The sequence below is a fragment of the Cyphomyrmex costatus genome, unplaced genomic scaffold (assembly GCF_001594065.2).
Source record: "Cyphomyrmex costatus isolate MS0001 unplaced genomic scaffold, Ccosl1.0 scaffold283, whole genome shotgun sequence".
NCBI classification, from domain to species: Eukaryota; Metazoa; Arthropoda; class Insecta; order Hymenoptera; family Formicidae; genus Cyphomyrmex; species Cyphomyrmex costatus.
In genome coordinates this window covers 31,946-50,146 of record NW_017276944.1, presented here as the reverse complement: position 1 = coordinate 50,146, position 18,201 = coordinate 31,946, and the positions used below count along the sequence as shown (strand labels likewise).

At 36.4% G+C, this 18,201-nt stretch overlaps 2 protein-coding genes across 2 annotated transcripts; both read right to left on the bottom strand.

Annotated features, from left to right (window-relative positions):
• Positions 1-610: 610 nt before the first annotated feature.
• Positions 611-8,631, bottom strand: LOC108775117 (cytosolic 10-formyltetrahydrofolate dehydrogenase). The gene is made up of 6 exons (XM_018541401.1): positions 8,465-8,631; positions 8,020-8,254; positions 3,280-3,956; positions 2,332-2,746; positions 1,599-2,257; positions 611-1,406 (listed from the first exon to the last, which is right to left on the bottom strand). Exons 1-6 carry the CDS (start codon positions 8,598-8,600, stop codon positions 829-831), a joined length of 2,700 nt encoding a protein of 899 aa, XP_018396903.1. The 5' UTR covers positions 8,601-8,631; the 3' UTR covers positions 611-828.
• Positions 8,632-13,259: 4,628 nt separating this feature from the next.
• On the bottom strand, positions 13,260-15,174 carry LOC108775119 (IC cytokine homolog beag). Its single transcript, XM_018541402.1, has 2 exons — positions 14,656-15,174; positions 13,260-14,393 (listed from the first exon to the last, which is right to left on the bottom strand). The coding sequence occupies exons 1-2, from the start codon at positions 15,142-15,144 to the stop codon at positions 13,305-13,307; spliced, it is 1,578 nt and encodes a 525-aa protein (XP_018396904.1). The 5' UTR covers positions 15,145-15,174; the 3' UTR covers positions 13,260-13,304.
• Between the last annotated feature and the right edge of the window lie 3,027 nt (positions 15,175-18,201).

Below are 18,201 nucleotides of genomic sequence, written 5' to 3'. Positions count from 1 at the left end.
TTAATATTTATTTATTTAGAAACGTGTGAGTTTTGGTTTAGGCGACAAGAACAGAACAAATTGATTCATATGCTTTAGCAGCGCTTTTTCCTTGATGAAATTCGTATCGAATGCAGTGTCGAATTAATTGCTTGTCGCTCGCCATTTTAAAACCATTTAATTTTGAGGTTAAGTTTCCAATTGTGTGAAGTCAATTGTTTTTTTTAATGGTACACAATAAGCACCACCACATATCAAAAGAGCGCGAAAATATTTTAATTCGATCTAACAAGAGGAGGTGTTACTCACTGATTTTAAAAAGGCTTTAAAACTTATTTGTACACCCAATATAATAGTTGCTTTCCATTTACACACAAGTAAAACTGAGTCTGAAGTGAGCTGCGTATAAAATACTCAGATTAATGACGTCACTACTTGCTTACTTTGGTAAAATTGGTTAACAAATAACAACACATCAGGATTATATATCATAATCTCACTTTTAAAGTGAGTCTACGAGACTCAATAAAGCACACGGTTTCGATCTTGTGCAGTTTGTAGGTAAAAACTCAGTTGAATCTCACTTCTCAGAATGCAAAAGGAACGCGCATTCAACTGAGTTATAACGTCACAAGTGAGAATTATCTGAGAATCGGAGTAAATGGAAAGCAACTAATATATTCGACTAATTTTTTATCTTTAAACGTAAGACTCGTTCAGTTTTGTCAAAGAAACTTTGTAAGACCTAGGTACAATATCACAAGCGTAATATTAACAGGCTGGACATAAAATGCGACGATATGCAATATCACATCCGTGATACATTACAATGTTCTCGAATAATGACGGTTAGTACTCGATGGTGACCGTCTTCGTCTTGAGATATTCGTTAAGAGCCTCCTGTCCCAAATCCTTGCCGAATCCAGACATCTTGAAGCCGCCGAACGGTGCTGCTACATCCGTCTTGTTGTATGTGTTGATGAATACTGTACCAGCCTCGATTTTTTCCGCAAATCTGAGCGCCCTACTGATATCCTTGGTAAGAATCCCCGAGGCCAGACCAAATTCAGTGTTGTTTGCTCGCGCGATCATCTGATCGACGTTCTTCGAGCTGAACTTGGAGATCACCATTACTGGACCAAAGGATTCTTCCTTGGCGATGTACATATTGTCCTCGACGTCCGTGAGTACGGTCGGTTCAAAGTACCAACCGGGACGATTCAACCTCTTGCCACCGTAGACCAACTTTGCGCCCTCTTCGACTCCGCTCTGCACGAACTGGAGGAGTTTGTCCAAGTGAGCCTTGTGATTCTGCGGCCCGTGGGCCGTGCTCCTGTCCAGTGGGTTACCGATGGTGATCTTCTTTATCTCCTCAATCACACGTCTCACAAACTCGTCGTGGATAGTCTCCTCAACAAAAAGTCGCCCTTTAGGGCGAAAAAAATTAATAATAGAATTTAATTATATATTTAAGGATTAAATCCTGTCTCTTATATTAACGAACGTATATTTCTTTCGGGATATTTAACTTTATGCTATCTATTGTATCCGATTATTTAAAAAGTCATTCGTTTTGCTTGGACTCCAAAATAATAGAAATATAAGAATCAGTCTCTTACCAGCGGCGATGCAGTTTTCTCCTTTATTGAAGAAAACACTGCTCATGCCGATCCTGACCGCCTGTTGTATGTCTACGTCTTCGAAGATGACGAGAGGACTTTTACCACCAAGTTCCAATGACACTTTCTTCAGATTACTGTCGGCGCAACATCTCATGATGGTTTGACCAACCTGCGTGGAGCCGGTGAAGCCCAGTTTTCTAATCAACGGATGCCCCACTATAGCATTTCCAACGGCACTGCCGAATCCGCAGACGATATTGATGACACCGGGTGGAATTCCAGCACGTGCGGATAGTTCGGCAAATTTCAAGGCTGTTAGGGGTGATGCCTGGGCCGGCTTCATTACCACGGTATTACCGGCTGCTAGACAGGCCGCCATCTTCCACGACAGCATCATCAGCGGGTAGTTCCAGGGAGTGACCAGGCCACAAACGCCGATCGGTTCACGCCGCGTAAACGTAAGATTCCGGTTCGGACGGGCATGCGAGATGGGTATGGTTGAACCTTGAATCTTGTCACACCAGCCGGCGAAGTAGCGCCAAGTCTCGATAGACATGCCTACATGGGTTTTCAGAGCGAGGGTATAGACCGCTCCAGAGTCTAAAGTCTCCAGAGTAGCCAGTTCTTCCTTGTGCTCTTCCATTAAATCTGCCAATCTAGAAAAGGCAATGAAAGAAACGTGAAGAATTGGAAATAAATCATTGTTTGAGCGGAATGATTATTTTCTTACTTGAACAATAACGCTCCACGATCCCTGGCGCTAATTTTGCCCCATTCACCCTCCTCGAAGGCTTTCTTGGCGGCCCTGACGGCTCGGTCAACATCCTCGGCATTTCCGCTTTCTACAGAGCAGATTACACTTTCGTCGTGAGGATTTACCGTATTGACAGGATTACCGTGGCCATTAACGAACTCGCCGTTGATGAACAACTGTCTGGGAAATCTCAGAGTCATATTGTTCACCTGCATCTCCACCGCATCGTACTTGATCTCTTTCGCAGCTAAATTTCCCCGAGCAGCGAGTATGACCGTCGTAGCGAATTCCTTGAAGACCGGTGCCATAAAGACATCAATGTTCTGCAGACTAACGCCAAAATTGTCCTTGACTTCCTCGACTAGTCGTACCACGTCCATGCTGCCTCCACCTGCGACAAAAATTTCGTAAGATTAATTCAAGCTTCTTATCATGAGTAGTTAATTTATTACAGAATAATTACGATAGTGAACAAAAAATCAAAATTATTTATTATACGACATACAGGGTGATTCAAAGTAAACTTCTGCATGTATATACGCACTATCGTGTGTAGCAATCGGCTAATCACAGCGAGATGCGAAGGGTCCCGCCCGGATCGGACAGTGAGCTGCGTCACCTCTGTCTACCTTCTCTACACGTCCGGTAATTCGCTAACTTTATCTTATTATTTTTTAAAAACTAAGCTTCGAATAAAATTTCGACAAAGGAAAAATTGTCTTAAAATTAAGTCAGGAGTATGACATTTTAAGGACAAAAGTTTATTTCGGAGTACCCTGTATATAAATCCTCAACTTGTTAACATAATAAATATGTATAATATTGAATTGAAACTCAATTCAGCTGGTTCAATGAATAAAAATTCATATTGAAATTCAAATATAAATTAAATTTAGCGTAATTTCAAGAAATCTTTAAGCTTACCGGAAGCAAAGAAATCTGTATCTTCGTCGACATCAATTCTGAGTATATCTGTCCAAATTTGACGCAGGCCGTTGGTAACATTTAACTCTTCTTCTGTAAACTCTACAACCTGGCTCTCGTTAACCTGCCCATATTTGCTAGCATGAATGGTCTTGGTTCCTATTTTGATTCTCTCCACGTTAATGAATTTTCCGTCAACAGCTTTGATCAGCAAACCTTTCTGATGAACGATCCCATCTCGCTCTTCGAGATTGACCATCTTCTCAGTTTCCAGTGGCTTATCGCTCCACAAGGATGATCCGAAGAGTCGTACTTCCTCGCCATCCAGCGTCGTCCAAGCTCCCGGTGTACTGTCCAGACCACGAATAAAATCGTGAATTTCTTTTGCCGGCTTTGTCCAATCGATCTTCTGAAGTTCTTTCTTGTTTAGCAAGGGATCGTAAGTCGCACCCTCCGCTGGTTGCGGTACCATAGGCGCAGTCCCCTTGGCGACGAGATTCACCGCATCACCCATAGCTTTGATACCCTCTGGATAGAGGAAATTATTGTATAGACTGTCCACCGTATCATTCGGCTCCACTTTGCAGGATTTTTGGAGAAGAATTGGTCCGGTATCCAAGCCATCGTCCGCCCAGAAAACCGAGAATCCTGCGGTTTTATCTCCTTGAATCAAGGTCCTGAAACGCGAGATAGATTGGTTTAAATTGTTGTCACGTCTTACGCTGATTTCTCTCTCGCGGATCGCGGCGAAACGGTGGCGCGGGCGCGCGGCGGAGCGGAGCGCGCGGGGCGAAGCCTCGACTTCTTGGGTTGATGTTTATGGAGCGTTTTTAGGCAGCTGCTGTCACCAGTGTCGTCTATTTTCGGCACAATGATTTACTGTTCTCTATTTTTATTAGCAATTCTAGTTATTATATAGCCATCGTGTCTCTTTAGAGAGAAATAAAATCAGAGAGAATGAGAAATCTTCAAAATATGCCATAAAACATGAAGAATAATTCTCACTCGGCAGTTCATCGCATCCGTAGAATCTACCTTTTCTTTTCTCTCTTTTCAGGTAAAGAGACAGGAGGGTATAAATAATAATAAGTGAATAATTTTTAATGACTTTAATATTTGTGTTACATGTTTCGTTCAACACGATTCTCGGACCCCTCTGTTTGTTTTTGATTACGATGAGCCGAGTTGGCTTTCGGATAGGGGCCACGCACGTGGGTAGCGGCGGAAGTCGGATTAAGTCGCGAGGTGGTTCCTTCGTTTCGGCGGCGGGAGTTGCGGGAAGCATAGATTTGAGTTTTTTCGCGTCCGGTTCCCAATACCTGGCGGGATCGAAGTCTCCTTGTTCATGCAACTTTTTTTTAAACTCCCGGAGATGCACTTTCCAACCTCCCCTCCTAGTACGTGTTCGTTTTTTATTTTTGGGCATCTAATGAATAGTTTTATTACAGTTTCTTTCCTTCGCGAGGATATTATGCGGTAGCGTCTAGAGGCGAGGGAAAGAGTCTCAATCGATTCGTTAACACCTCGATAAGAGGACGTTGGAATTATGATGGGAAAGCTAGCCCCTCGACGCCTTAGATAAACGCGTATTGGAGTCAGCGAGGACGGTGTGACGTGTGACTCCTCGACGCCTTAGATAAGCGCTTATTGGAGTCAGTGAGAAAGGTGTGCTCCTTGATGCCTTGGTAAGCGCACAAGAGAGCAAGTGAGAATGGTGTGATTCCTGGGTATAAGCGCGGTAAATATTATCCTTTTTGGGAGTCTGGAAAGGAAAATAGGTAAATTTCGCTCGCGAACGCTCGCTTTATATATGATTCGAAGGGTGACGTCTCGCGGTAAGGGGGTGTCGCTTCTTTGTCTCGTTTCTCAAGAAAATATTCTCGAATGTTTTAATATATTTTAATTTGTCGATTTATGGAATTTCGTGAAATTAATTGTAATATCAGGCGCGCGGGAGCGCGGTGTTTATATTTATACATTTACGAAGTCGGCATGCTGCGTGGTATATACATATAATGCAGCAAAACGTCGTGTTTTTACTTGCATACGTTTTTTCTATTATATAGATAGATAGATTTTGCTTACGATTCTTCAGACCGATTGCCGTGAACCTGAATAACATCGAAATTTCTTTTGTTTATTTAAGCCTTTTTTATCAAGATGCGCGTGCTGATGCTATAGCTAAAATAATTTTATTCATTCTATTGCAACTCGCTATAACCTTTGACCGCGTTTGATTGCATAGTTTGCGCATAGAACGGTGATTAATATACCGAAGACAGTCAATTGTGTGAGCGATGTTCTATTAAATAAGAAGGATGGTTTACGTTTGTCCGTTGCATTTAATTAACTATTTCTTGTTTTATATTTGACACAAGCGCAGTACGTACGATGTTTAATTTTGACAGTTTCTAACATGGCCTATGCTCGTTCCGCGACTGCAGCTAAGCATATATTGTATTGGTGTGCAACATTATGTATCACCGCACGTGACGAACGGGGCGCATAACGGTAGGCGCTCCGGATGTTACATTGTTTAAAATAAGAAATCAAAACCACGATGGACAAATTTTCACTAAAATTATTAAGTTGTGAAACACACTTTTCAGTAAAATCTGAATTCAATTTCAGCAATTTTTCAGTATATTAGCTAAAAAATTTACTTTCAGTGAAATTTCAGCAAATTTTTAGCAATTTCGTTAAAATATTTCGAAACGTAAAATAATTTCAGCGAAATTTTATTAGGGAAGTAATTGATTAAAGAATTATATAATTTTTGTAATTTGTCTTATACCCGTTTCTGCTAATGTTACAGATTAACTTTAATATTTCAGTTCAAAATTTATTCTTCATCTTTTTCCAATTCTTAGAACTAGAAAAAAGATAAACAATAATAAGAAGAAAGGAAGCACGAAGCAAGCCATTAACGGTCAAAGCTAGATCACAATGCTTATTATAATGTGTGAATTTATATACTGTGTATGTATAGTTCACTCAATCGCGTGCCGAAAATTTTTTCAGACTTACAGCGCAAGTCTAAACGACTACTGCGGTAATATCACTTTAGTTAAATTGACAAGCAATCTAACAATTTTAGATGCTTATTGTATCTTATTGGATCTTAATAATATGTTGAAAGACATATATTAAAATTTTAACGATTATTAAAGCAATGATAAATCTATCTTGTGAAAAATAAGATTGCGAAGAATATCACAAAAGTTGGCGTTTCGTCCCGGCTTCCACTACTGGACTCATCAGTAAGATAATGTAGTGGGAGCCTACCTTAGACGCCTGTGTAAGTTGTTAAATCGAGATTCTATATAAAGAGATATACGCGTATTTCAGCACTTGCGAGAAACTTTGCGAATATCCATAGACCTCTGATGGCGAGTCAACGTAATAATATTCTTCGCAATCATTTATCTAAATTAGTAATAACGTCTATTTTGTTGTAAGAGTCTGAAAAAATTTTCGGCACGCGATTGAGTGAACTACATACGCAGTATATAAATTCAAAACATTATAATAAGCATTGTAATCTAGCTTTGACCGTTAATGGCTTGCTTCGTGCTTCCTTTCTTCTTATTATTGTTTATCAATAGTACGGTCGTAAAAAGATTCTTATGTTTGTTTAGAAAAAAGATGAAAAGTTGAACACATGTGCTTCCTTTCTTCTTATTATTGTTTATCAATAGTACGGTCGTAAAAAGATTCTTATATTTGTTTAGAAAAAAGATGAAAAGTTGAACACATATGTATCGAGATTAAAATTACAAAGTACATTATACATTGGTAGAAACGGTCATTAGAAGGAAATATGACTTTAGTTTATTTGGCGAATAAACAGAAAAATTAGTATTTATAAGAAGCAAGAGGGTAACGCGCCGAAAATGTAATATCAATTCATAGGTCAAAGTATCATAAAATGCGCACGATACGCGCAGTTCGAGGGGATCATATGGCGAGCTCGTGGTCTCTTATTATCGTTGTCATTATCGTCGGCGCGTTTTCAGCGAGAAAGTAGTTTCGCCTCACAATCTGGAGCGCAAAAACCGCGGCGAACCGGTTGTTGCGGCGCGCCGATATCGGCAGACATGATATCGCGATCGACTGACTTGTCAACACTAGCATGAGCTAAGTAATAAGAATAAACAAGTAACTGCAGATGTATGTATTGACATAATTAATTCTTAAAAGATATGGACATTGTGTACGATTCGATTTCTGAAGTAAATTATTTCATTCCGAATCCTTGCCTATCTGATTCTTATAGCACTACCGTGTCTCTGGATACTCATTCGAAGCAGATGACGAGGATTTTTTTTTTTTCGTTAGTTTTAATTAATGTAGAGCCAAATAACTAAGTCCGAAATGTAAAATTTAAAAGTCGAAGCATTATTCAACTAACTCTATGGCTGCGTTCAGCAAACTCAACAGTTGATTTTGATAGCACTCGCTACTGCTGAGTCTTCTAGATCTAAAATTCCGATTGGATGATCTAAAAGAATATACCAGAATTATTATTAATAATAACGCTCACTCTCAATTGGGTCCGCTGAACGCGCGATGTCTCCGCGTTTACTTCGGACTGATTGCGCATGAGGTCCCTACTCTTATAAAATCGAAAATGTTCTCTTGCAGATCTTTCTATAAAAATACTGTTGCATATATTCTCGATCTCTGGAAAATTTCCAAGAGAATCGAAGACATGTGATGATCGAAATGAAAAGAACTCACCAGCTTATAGCGCTCGCTCCTCTGTGTCTGGGTAATAAGGATGGATGATAACATATGCTACGGTGACGAGGATGATTAATGACTTCCATGGGGATGTACTGACTGCAGAAGGGAAGGATATTGAGATCCACCTCGATGCCTTTGTATACTTCCAGGATTTCCGGCAAAGTCACTCCCTTGCTCCTCCAAGCTTTGATCTTGAAGACCGGCGTATTATCAGCCTTGGCAGTAGTAGCTGCAATCGAATGGTAATGATAATGAGGCTAAATAAAATCTACAGGACCATCCATTGAATATCCAAAACTCTCCGCCTTTTTTTTTCATTTTCCAAATCAAAGATCTCAAAGAAACGAAATAACCAACGGATAATCCTAACATATATCTTGCATTCATAAGAATTATGAGAAGATTCGTAATACGATAATTTCAATAAAAGCTCTTGTACCTAAAGGATCCTCGCGGTTTCCCTTATCCGGAATCGTAAACACTCCAGTCACCTGATGTCCATTCTGTCGTAAAAGTTTGTAGACTTCTGCCGCGAATGGACTTTGTCCGATGATCGCCACCTTGAGCTGCGCCATCGTCGACTGTGATTTTTAATATTTTTATTTGCCAACGATTTTCATTAATCTCTGTATACTTTTATTCCCGAAATTTTTGTTGAAAATTACATCAAAATTAATAAATACTAATACCATTACTAAATGTAAGTAAAGACCAATGATAAATACTATAAATAGTAGTTTTAATTATTTTTTAGACAGTATTCATTCGTTTACTACCTGACTGATTGACCATGTAATTTTAATTTTAATTGTTATATTTTATATTATTTATGTAGATATATTATATTAATGAGACTGAAGAGGACTTATGTAAAAGTCGAAACGTTTCTTTTTTAATTTATAGAGTAATTTAATAAATATTGTCATCTGTTATTTCTTTACTTGTACCGTAATTATAATATCGTTATTTGTTGTTTTTTTGATTATTTTTAATGTACATTAATTTCGAATAAATAATGTTCAATCTACATACCTATTCAGGGTTAGCTTCTCTGTTCACACAGTAGCAGTTTATACAGGCTGTAAATATACATTTACGAAGCTTATTTACAGAATATCACCGAAGCCCCTATTAATAGATATCATCATTAATCGTGCATCCCGACACCATTACCGCACATAACAAACGTAAGTAATATCATATTAATTAGTTGTAAAATGTAAATTGATATTAATAGTAAGTATCGATCGATCATGCGGAAGCCAATTATTAAAATTAAATGAACAAAAATATTTACATCTCTTATTATATAACATCATATTTTTAAAGAAATATAATTATATATAGGGACAAGGAGAAATTCGGTTTCTTTCAGGATTACCCGAAAAAAATCTTAAAGAGCGCATCCTCTGCTTTATTGCCGATCAGGCACAGGTCGGAAATTTCATATTAAGGCATATCCTACTGTTTCCTAATCAGGTAATGGTCGAAAATTTCGTATAATCACATTTCCTATTCTTTCCCGGCATTAGTTATGCATCATAGGCATTCCCGATATAATTTCTACTCGGGATATATAGAGGAGGAGGCCCCTATTATGAGATACCGAGTTCATTTTGTGTAACTACTAAATGTTTATTGGTAGAATTAAAAAAAATAATAGGTCATTTTGAAGAGAATTTAATAAGCTTTAAGATAGTGTTATGTAAAATTTAATTCAAATTTTATTTTATTTTTTAATTAAAGAAATGTAAAAGGTGAACAAATCGCAAAGTCGAAAAATTGTGCTCCTAGTATGAGATACCCCGAGAAATCGATAATAAAGCACAAAGTACATCAGTATTAGAATTAAAAAAACTTTATTTGATGTTTCTAACATATCGACGAGTATACAGCCTATGCACGTAAATTGAGCATGTGATGCATTGTATTCAGGATTTGTCTTCAGTAGTAATTGGAATGAAGTATTGCAGAAACAGACCCTCAATGTTCATTCCGGTTATTCTTTTTTTATTGTACAATAACATTTATACTTTAACATCGATTTTCACTTGGGCACAGAAGTATAGATTATTTCATATTAGAAATATCCTGGGTATCTCATATTACGAGTATCACGTCTTACAGCTTTACGATCATCAAATCTAACTTCTTTGATTAAACAATTCAACATATTTCGTATTTTTCTATCAGTACGATCTTACTCTATTACTACATGAAGAATTTATTGCCAAATAATTACTTATTAAATAATAAACAAAGATTAAAGGCTTATCTCAATGAAACTTGAAAACATTCAAACTCTAAAATTTTATTTTACAATTACTGTAGGCATGATATAACAATGAATTTTCCACTAAATAGTTTTCAATCCAAGAGCAATAATTTCATGATAGAATCAACAGATAGCATTTATTAGTTTAGCAGAAACGCCGCTATCTCATGTTAAGCGCCTATCTCATAATAGGGGGCTTTCCTCTACATGTATATTATAAGAAGTTTTATTCCAATAGTTGACGAAATAATGCAAGAGAGAAATTCGTATTTCTCGTGCATGCTTCCTTCCGAAATACTCTCCAGATATTATAGAGTCAAATTTTTTCCCTCTTTCTTGAATTTCGATGAAACAGGATTTATTGGAATATGTTTGTAATAATCAATAATTTTAAAAATAATGAAAAAGAAAAAGGACTATGAGCCAGAAAAAATTCGTTAAAATATACAATTGTTTGTAAATAAAAATTGTTATTTGATTAAAATTACGTAGTTTAATTAGAAAAACAAGAAATAGATAAAGACGTTTCGACCTCTGTTAGGTCATTCTCAATATTACAAAGATTGCAAGTTGTTAACAAATGTTAGAAATTATAGAATTATAAAATTACAAAAACAAAAATATATATATAATAATATATATAAATGGGTGTGCAATCTCACTCGCATAGTTGAAGTTGTATTCATTTCGGCACACCAGCAAGAATCCATAAAACAATGTAATTCGTCCAGTTATAAATGTAGTTTGTGAAAGCGTGTAATAATTGTTTCTTATAAAATTGTATCGATGTACGAATTATAAAATTGTCCATTGTTAGAACAATGCGGTGAGAGCCAAGTTTAAGATGTTACACACATTAAAGGTTTAGAAATTCGAAATCTTTAGAATTTATTGGATTTATATAACTTACGATACTCAAGACGAATTTGCGCCGCCAAATGAGATTCCTGAGGCCCAGCATCAGTTGCAGAATGCGAACGTATCGCAGGATATGGTCTACGTTGCGCCTTCACTTTTCTCACTGATTGCACTTCGAGTGAAACTGTGCAACGATCAGTTCCTTGCCAGAACTGTGAATACTCGAGTAAAAGCAGTTACATATATACATGTATGTACACATGGACGATATCAATATCGGCTGTAAACAGAGGTCAAGATCGGAATTTATATACTAGTTTTTCTTTCCTCTCGAGGAACTTCCATTATCTCTATGTCCCATTATCTCTCCATTATCTCACTAGCGATTCAAAATCATGTGATCAAGCTTATGTTTAAACGACATTTTTTCTTATAATACGAGACTGTTTAATTTACAAATAGTCCCGGCAGTCTTTAATTAGCAAAATAAGATCATGTTATATTAAGAATCTAATATTTATTGTTATAAATCGAATAACGATCAAACACCCAAGCAAACACAGACTATAATATAACTACAATATTGCAGCAATACTTACAGCAGAAATGTTACAAAATTGCTGCAATATTGCAGATTATATTCTGTATTTGCTGGGACTTATAACATTATTCTTGATAACAATATTTACCTATTATTAAATAATATCTACAAATTATAAAGAATAAAAAACAAAAAGCAAACGCCCGAATTTTCTTTTTATTTTATTAATGATACAGATATTAGTATTCTAACAATAAAAAAGAATCGATTAATCAGAATAATATGAATATCTTGTTTTCTTTCACGTTTCTAGATTGAACCAAATCTAGAATGAATTTGCAAAACTATATATTTGCAACGTAAGTCATTTCTTAAGCAAATACTGATAATGATTTAAATTTATTTACGTCAAATGTAATATCAAATCAGAATTGACCGGAGATTTCTTTTTTTATAATACCAACATGACTTTCTAATCTAATCGATGTAAGACGCGAACTGATGTAAGCGTAAACCGGCTTGATCCAGTTAAAAGGAAAGATTCGCCGGTTTTGAGATCATTAGTTCACAAAGAGGTAAAAAGTCTCGTTGATAAATTCATTTATATTTATACTGGTAATTTCGAACTGCCGCGAACCGGTTTCGGGTCATTCTCCGCAGTGAGGTTACACGATCTTTATCACAATAATCACGTAAATGTAAAATACGCATTTAATATTATCTAATTCACGCATCCGTGATTCGTAAAATTCAACAAAAACGATCGGTCATCACGTTGTAATCTTATTGTTGCACAAATCGTTTAACAACGTCCTCATTCTCTAAAGGACTGTTTAAATTATTCATACAGAAAAGAATTGCATTTTTTAAAAATAAGCCGAATGAATTTTTTCTGATAAATACTTCTTATGATCACTTCATAAATAGATACATTTTTACAATCAATCTATACTCGTTTATGAGGTTTATATTGCTTTTAATTAATTCTTTACTTAAAATAAAAATAGTAACAATATATAACTTTATGGTTCTAATAATTGGAAGAAAATGAAAAATGCATATGAAATTATATATGTATATGTATTATATATTTTTACATTATATACTATTGTACATTTGGGCTCAATATGTGTATACTTAACGACTTAATCGTATTTAGAAAACTATTTTGTAAAACAAATTATTGTACAGATTAATGTAAAATTAGATTAAATGTCTACAACATATGATACAACATATACATTTTTGTTATTTTTTTTTGTTAAACTGGTTCTTGTTGACTGCTTTATTAAATTAGCTAATGTAACTCATTTGATAAGTTATATACCATGAATAAATTTATTACCATATAGCTTTATATAAGAATAAATTTGTTATATAGTATACTTATTTCAATAATAATTTACTATGTGTAGACAAATTTGTTACGAAGAAGATAATTAAAAAATTCGCGATTTTATTGTATTTTAAACAAAAAATCACTTCTGATGATAAAGCGATTTTTCTTCACATCTAACATGTAACAATTTAAGATATAATAACAGTTTCAAATTCCTTATTTATACGATAAATCGAAAATACAGATTCGTTAGTCGAATAGAACGCTTAATATCGCGGTACTTTGAATTCAGATGCGCCCTCGATTGCTGTTGTCGGTTTTCTCTTGTTCATAATGTTCTGAATCTTTTGCCATTCGCGATCAAGTTCTGCCTTCTCATTCTTCTCTTTATTATACTTTCTGGTGCGTCTACCATCGGCCATCTTCACGCCATACTGAAAGGCTGCTTTGGGCAGTGCTTCCTTGTTATTCATATATTCACTGTATTCCTCGGGCGTATCAAAGTCCCAGCGACCTATTGGGCCCTTTTTGTTACCTAGATCCATCTTCGTATAATCTACCTCATCGTCTGAATCATCGATAGCGTCTTGCATCTCGTCTAAGCCTGGGTAACACTCGGCGTATCCTTCTGGTTCAGCCGCGAGTTTGTTCAGCAATGCACCCTTTTTCGGCGCATTGCTGTCTGCTGCGGCAACTGCAGCGGCCATCGCATTTGGTTGCAAAACGCTCGGCAATTGAGGCGCGTTCGCCTTGTCATCGGTATCCAAATTCGATTCGGGCTTATCAAAGTATGAGCCCTTCTTCTTCTCGCGTAGTCCATCTTTTTTGCTCATCATCGTCGGCACATAATCGCCAATGTCGCCATAAATACTTTCGTCGGCAACGGGTTGACGTGATTGGATGTCGAGTTCGTTCAACTCGTCGCCACGACCGCGTGCGTCCTTCAGTTTCTTGCTCTTCTTGCTGTGACGACTTCCCTGGCGCAAGTACGACAGTATCTGCGCCAGTTTATTTATTACAATATCGTTAGTCGTAAGAGTTGGTGTATTGTCGATCGTAGGTACATCCGCCTTGCTTCTGATAAGCGTTGTCGGTATGTCGACGTCGGCATTTTCATCATCTAACTCAATAACATATGCCATGCGACCTGGGGTGAACAGTTCATTCCTTTCAATTTGCTTGGATTTCATGATCATGATTGTTTTATATACATTTCGACCGATTTTAGTCTTGAATTGCATCTCGTCATCCTTCTTCTCCAAAAGTTGCTCTTTCTTCAACTTCTCTTTTGGCTTCACCAACTTCTCCAATTCCTGCTCTTGCTCGTGTTCTTTTGCTTCAATTTCACTGCGTACCTATAGAATATGTAGTATTATATTATTTAAGAATATATATTGAATGTAAATGAATATAAAATTTTAAATTGGAATGTATAGTATTGTATTATCTATATACTCAAATTTTTAATAACTTTATTTTATATAACTGATAAATAAATTTATTTGATACATCTACACTGCAGGAAATTTTCTGCAATCTAATTTGTTTTATTAAGGCTTTTATATTGTTTTGATAAAACAACGAAATGGAGATAATAAAATCTTGATGACATTATACCTTTTGCAGAAGAGCGTAATCCAAACCTTTGACCAAATGAGTATGCTCCATGTCACCACCCAAGAATTTAGACTGTTGAATCATTTGTCTCCTGCGCTCAGCAGCATCCATGCCAGATTTCAGGTCAGGTGCAACGGCTCGATAAGCACTAGCATTGTTCATGGGATCCTCTGCCTGATAATCTTGATTGGTACCATCTCTGCGCTCTCTCGCACGATCTCTATATTTCTCTGCAAGCTCGGCCATTTTATCTTCCTCCTGCTTCTTTAATTTTGCATAAAAGCTCTTCTTCTTCCTTCGCAACTCGGCTCGGCTGCCTCCACTAACTTGGGGCGTTTGAGCAGTTTTTGCAGTTGCATCCCTTACTGTACCTGGTACAGAGGCTGGAGTGGCTGAAGGTACGGACGCCCTTGGAGTCATCAACAGCTTTCGGAAATCATCGTTCGTCAAGCGAACGGACATACCCACTTCTTCCTCCGTTTCAGGCATCTTGGCTGACTGTTTTTCTTGGTGTCAGAAGCAAAGTTAGAATCTTTCATTAGAATTTTAGGAAAAACCATAATTTAAATAAGCTTTTTTTCCAAAAAGTAAAACATTTACCTTTAGTGTTATTAAAAACTGTAAAACGTAAAATAACAATCACTGCACGATATCACTGATATCAGAAACGTCAAGCAGGTTTGTCTATTTACATGTATTTATCTGTTAGGGATCAGTACGATTTATAGGTTAATTAATTTAAAGACATCTTATGAAGAAGCTCCGAATGCAGGGATGTCACTGGTTCTTTTGTAGTAAACAAATGTCCTAGATGTTAGTAACATGTCTTCTGCCAATCTACGACATTAGAGAATTTCAGAAAATACGATTCGCATATATTGAAGCGCCTCTATGTCCATAAAACGTGGACATTGAACTATGTAGCCAATGTACACGATCGTGTCGGTAATGTCCACGATTTTTTGGTTCGAATCTTCCCTATGTCCATGATTTTTTGGTTCGAATCTTCCCTATGCCCATGATTATCGATCCGTTAGTAAACAAAGACAGACAATCGATTGTGTTTTGATAAAAAGGCTTATTTAAAATAAAAATATGTATATAAAGTTCCAGAAACTTGTTTAAAATAAGAAATAAATTATTTATTATAATTCTTTATTAAAAATACTAACGTTTTTTTTTCGTGTAATAAAAAGTTATTGCAAACTAATAATCGCTTGTTGTAACGTAATTGAAATATATGTATATGTAAGGTATTCATGAGCTGTATGTGCACGTAACGAAAAATAAAGCAACAATCAAACAATATATAAAGCAAATGGTAAATTAAAAAGATAAATTAAGAGTCAAGAATTAAAAAATATATAAAGCTTAAGCTCCGATTCGGATGAATAATTATTCATCCGAAAGTATTAAAAATATCAAGAATATATTATTTTACTTATTTTCTAATATACATTGATGTTTCGCGACAGTTAGATGATTGACGTAAGTGGGGTTGTTACGCGTTCTTTAGTTATAAGTCGTGCACGACATACAGACACTATATGATGGACAGCTCTCGCATAGGCTCACATGCACACGACTTATGCATACACACGCTTATACTATGAAAGAAGCAGCGGTAAAGGCGAATATTTGACGTGGTCGGGGGTTTGCCGCGTCATCAAAGTCTCACGACACCGTGCGCCTTCGTCGCGACAAGGGCACTCCGTCGCTGAAAGCAGGTGTTGCCGCGACGAAAATTTAAAATGTACACCTGGTGGCAAAATGTAACATTTAATACATTAGGGTCATAAATGTACTAAAAAATGTACTAAAAAAGAGAGAAAGAAGCACGAAATAAAATATAAATACAAATATATATTTATTATTGATTTAAATGTGTACCTACATATGTACTACTTATTTCAATTTGTATATGGGGCATTCTCCGCGTGTCGGAGTCCCATTCTGCCCATTTCATTTTTTGACAGAATTCAACCAACCAGGGCTTAAAATTTTCGTTGGAGTGTCTACTTTTTATTGGCGTGTGGCGTTTTGTGAAAATTCAAAATGTCGGACTGGTGCAGCGCCGAGAATAAAAATAGTATAAAAAATGAAGTATATATCTTTAAAAAAAATGCAGAAGTGACACTTCATTCGGATGATACTGTATACTGAGGAGTTTTTCGAGGTTGCTGGTTCCGATTCTGAAGTCGAAATTGAGAAATTCAAAATGGCGGACCGAGCATGGCCGACCGAAATGTCGAAATCTCACTTATTTCTTATGAAACTCGATACTATGGGGAGTTTTCGAGTCACTTAATGTGTACACAGATGATACCTGCAAGTTAGTAAAACTTTTAAAAATTATATATCGTTGACTAATTTTGAATTTTTAATTGTAGACCGCCTTTAAACTTGATTTTTCATCTTCTGCGGCAAAAAGTATCCAGGGAAGTTCAAATAACTTCCAATGAAACATTTATTCCTGACATATCGAGGAAGTTCTTTGGAATTTTTAAGTTCGATTTACTTAAAAATGAGATAGATATGTGATTTTTAAGAAAACAACACCGCGGGCGCTGAGCGCTGCAGGCTATGTAGAAAGCAGGCTGTACAGAAAAAAAATACTTTTTTAATTCTTTACAAGACAACACTTTAAAAATATCGAAATTAAAAATTTTTTCCGTCATTTCCTTAGCCGCCTGGACAATATATTTACGGCTTTTCGAGCGTCGGGCCGGTTCTTGCATTCCGAGGCCCAGTTTCTGAATTTTAACATCATATTCCAAACCAGCGACCTCAAAAGCTCCCCATACCGAGTTTCATAAGAAACAAGTGAGATGTCTGCATTTCAGTCGGCCATATTCTGTCCGCCATTTTGAATTTCTCAATTTCGACTTCAGAATCGGAACCAGCAACCTCGAAAAACTCCTCAGTATACAGTATCATCCGAATGAAGTGTCACTTCTGCATTTTTTTTAAAGATATATACTTCATTTTTTATACTTTTTTCATTCTCGGCGCTGCACCAGTCCGCCATTTTGAATTTTCACAAAACGCCACACGCCAATAAAAAGTAGACACTCCAACGAAAACTTTAAGCCCTGGTTGATTGAATTCTGTCAAAAAATGAAATGGGCAGAAGGAGACTCCGACACGCGGAGAATGCCCCATATGTATTTTATTTATAATTTTATTTACATTTTAATATAGTTCATAAATAACTTAAGCCCATGACACATAGAAAAACGTAAGGCCGTAAACGTAATCAGTAAGCGAATTGACCAATCGCAGTTGATAACGTAAGCCGCCGCCGCTTACTAGTGCGCACTAGTGCATCCAATCGAATTCGCCATTAGGTTGTCGCACACACCTTCCGAATTCTTTTGAACTCTTAATTCTGATTAACTGATTCTTGCGTTATGTTTTATGTTACTGTATTTCTTCTATCCTGTCCGAACCGTAGACTCTGTCTATAGTCCAAATAATATCTTTTTAAAGCGATGTCTACATGAGATTTGAAGATATTAAAAATTAAGCCATCAGAAATTAACAAAT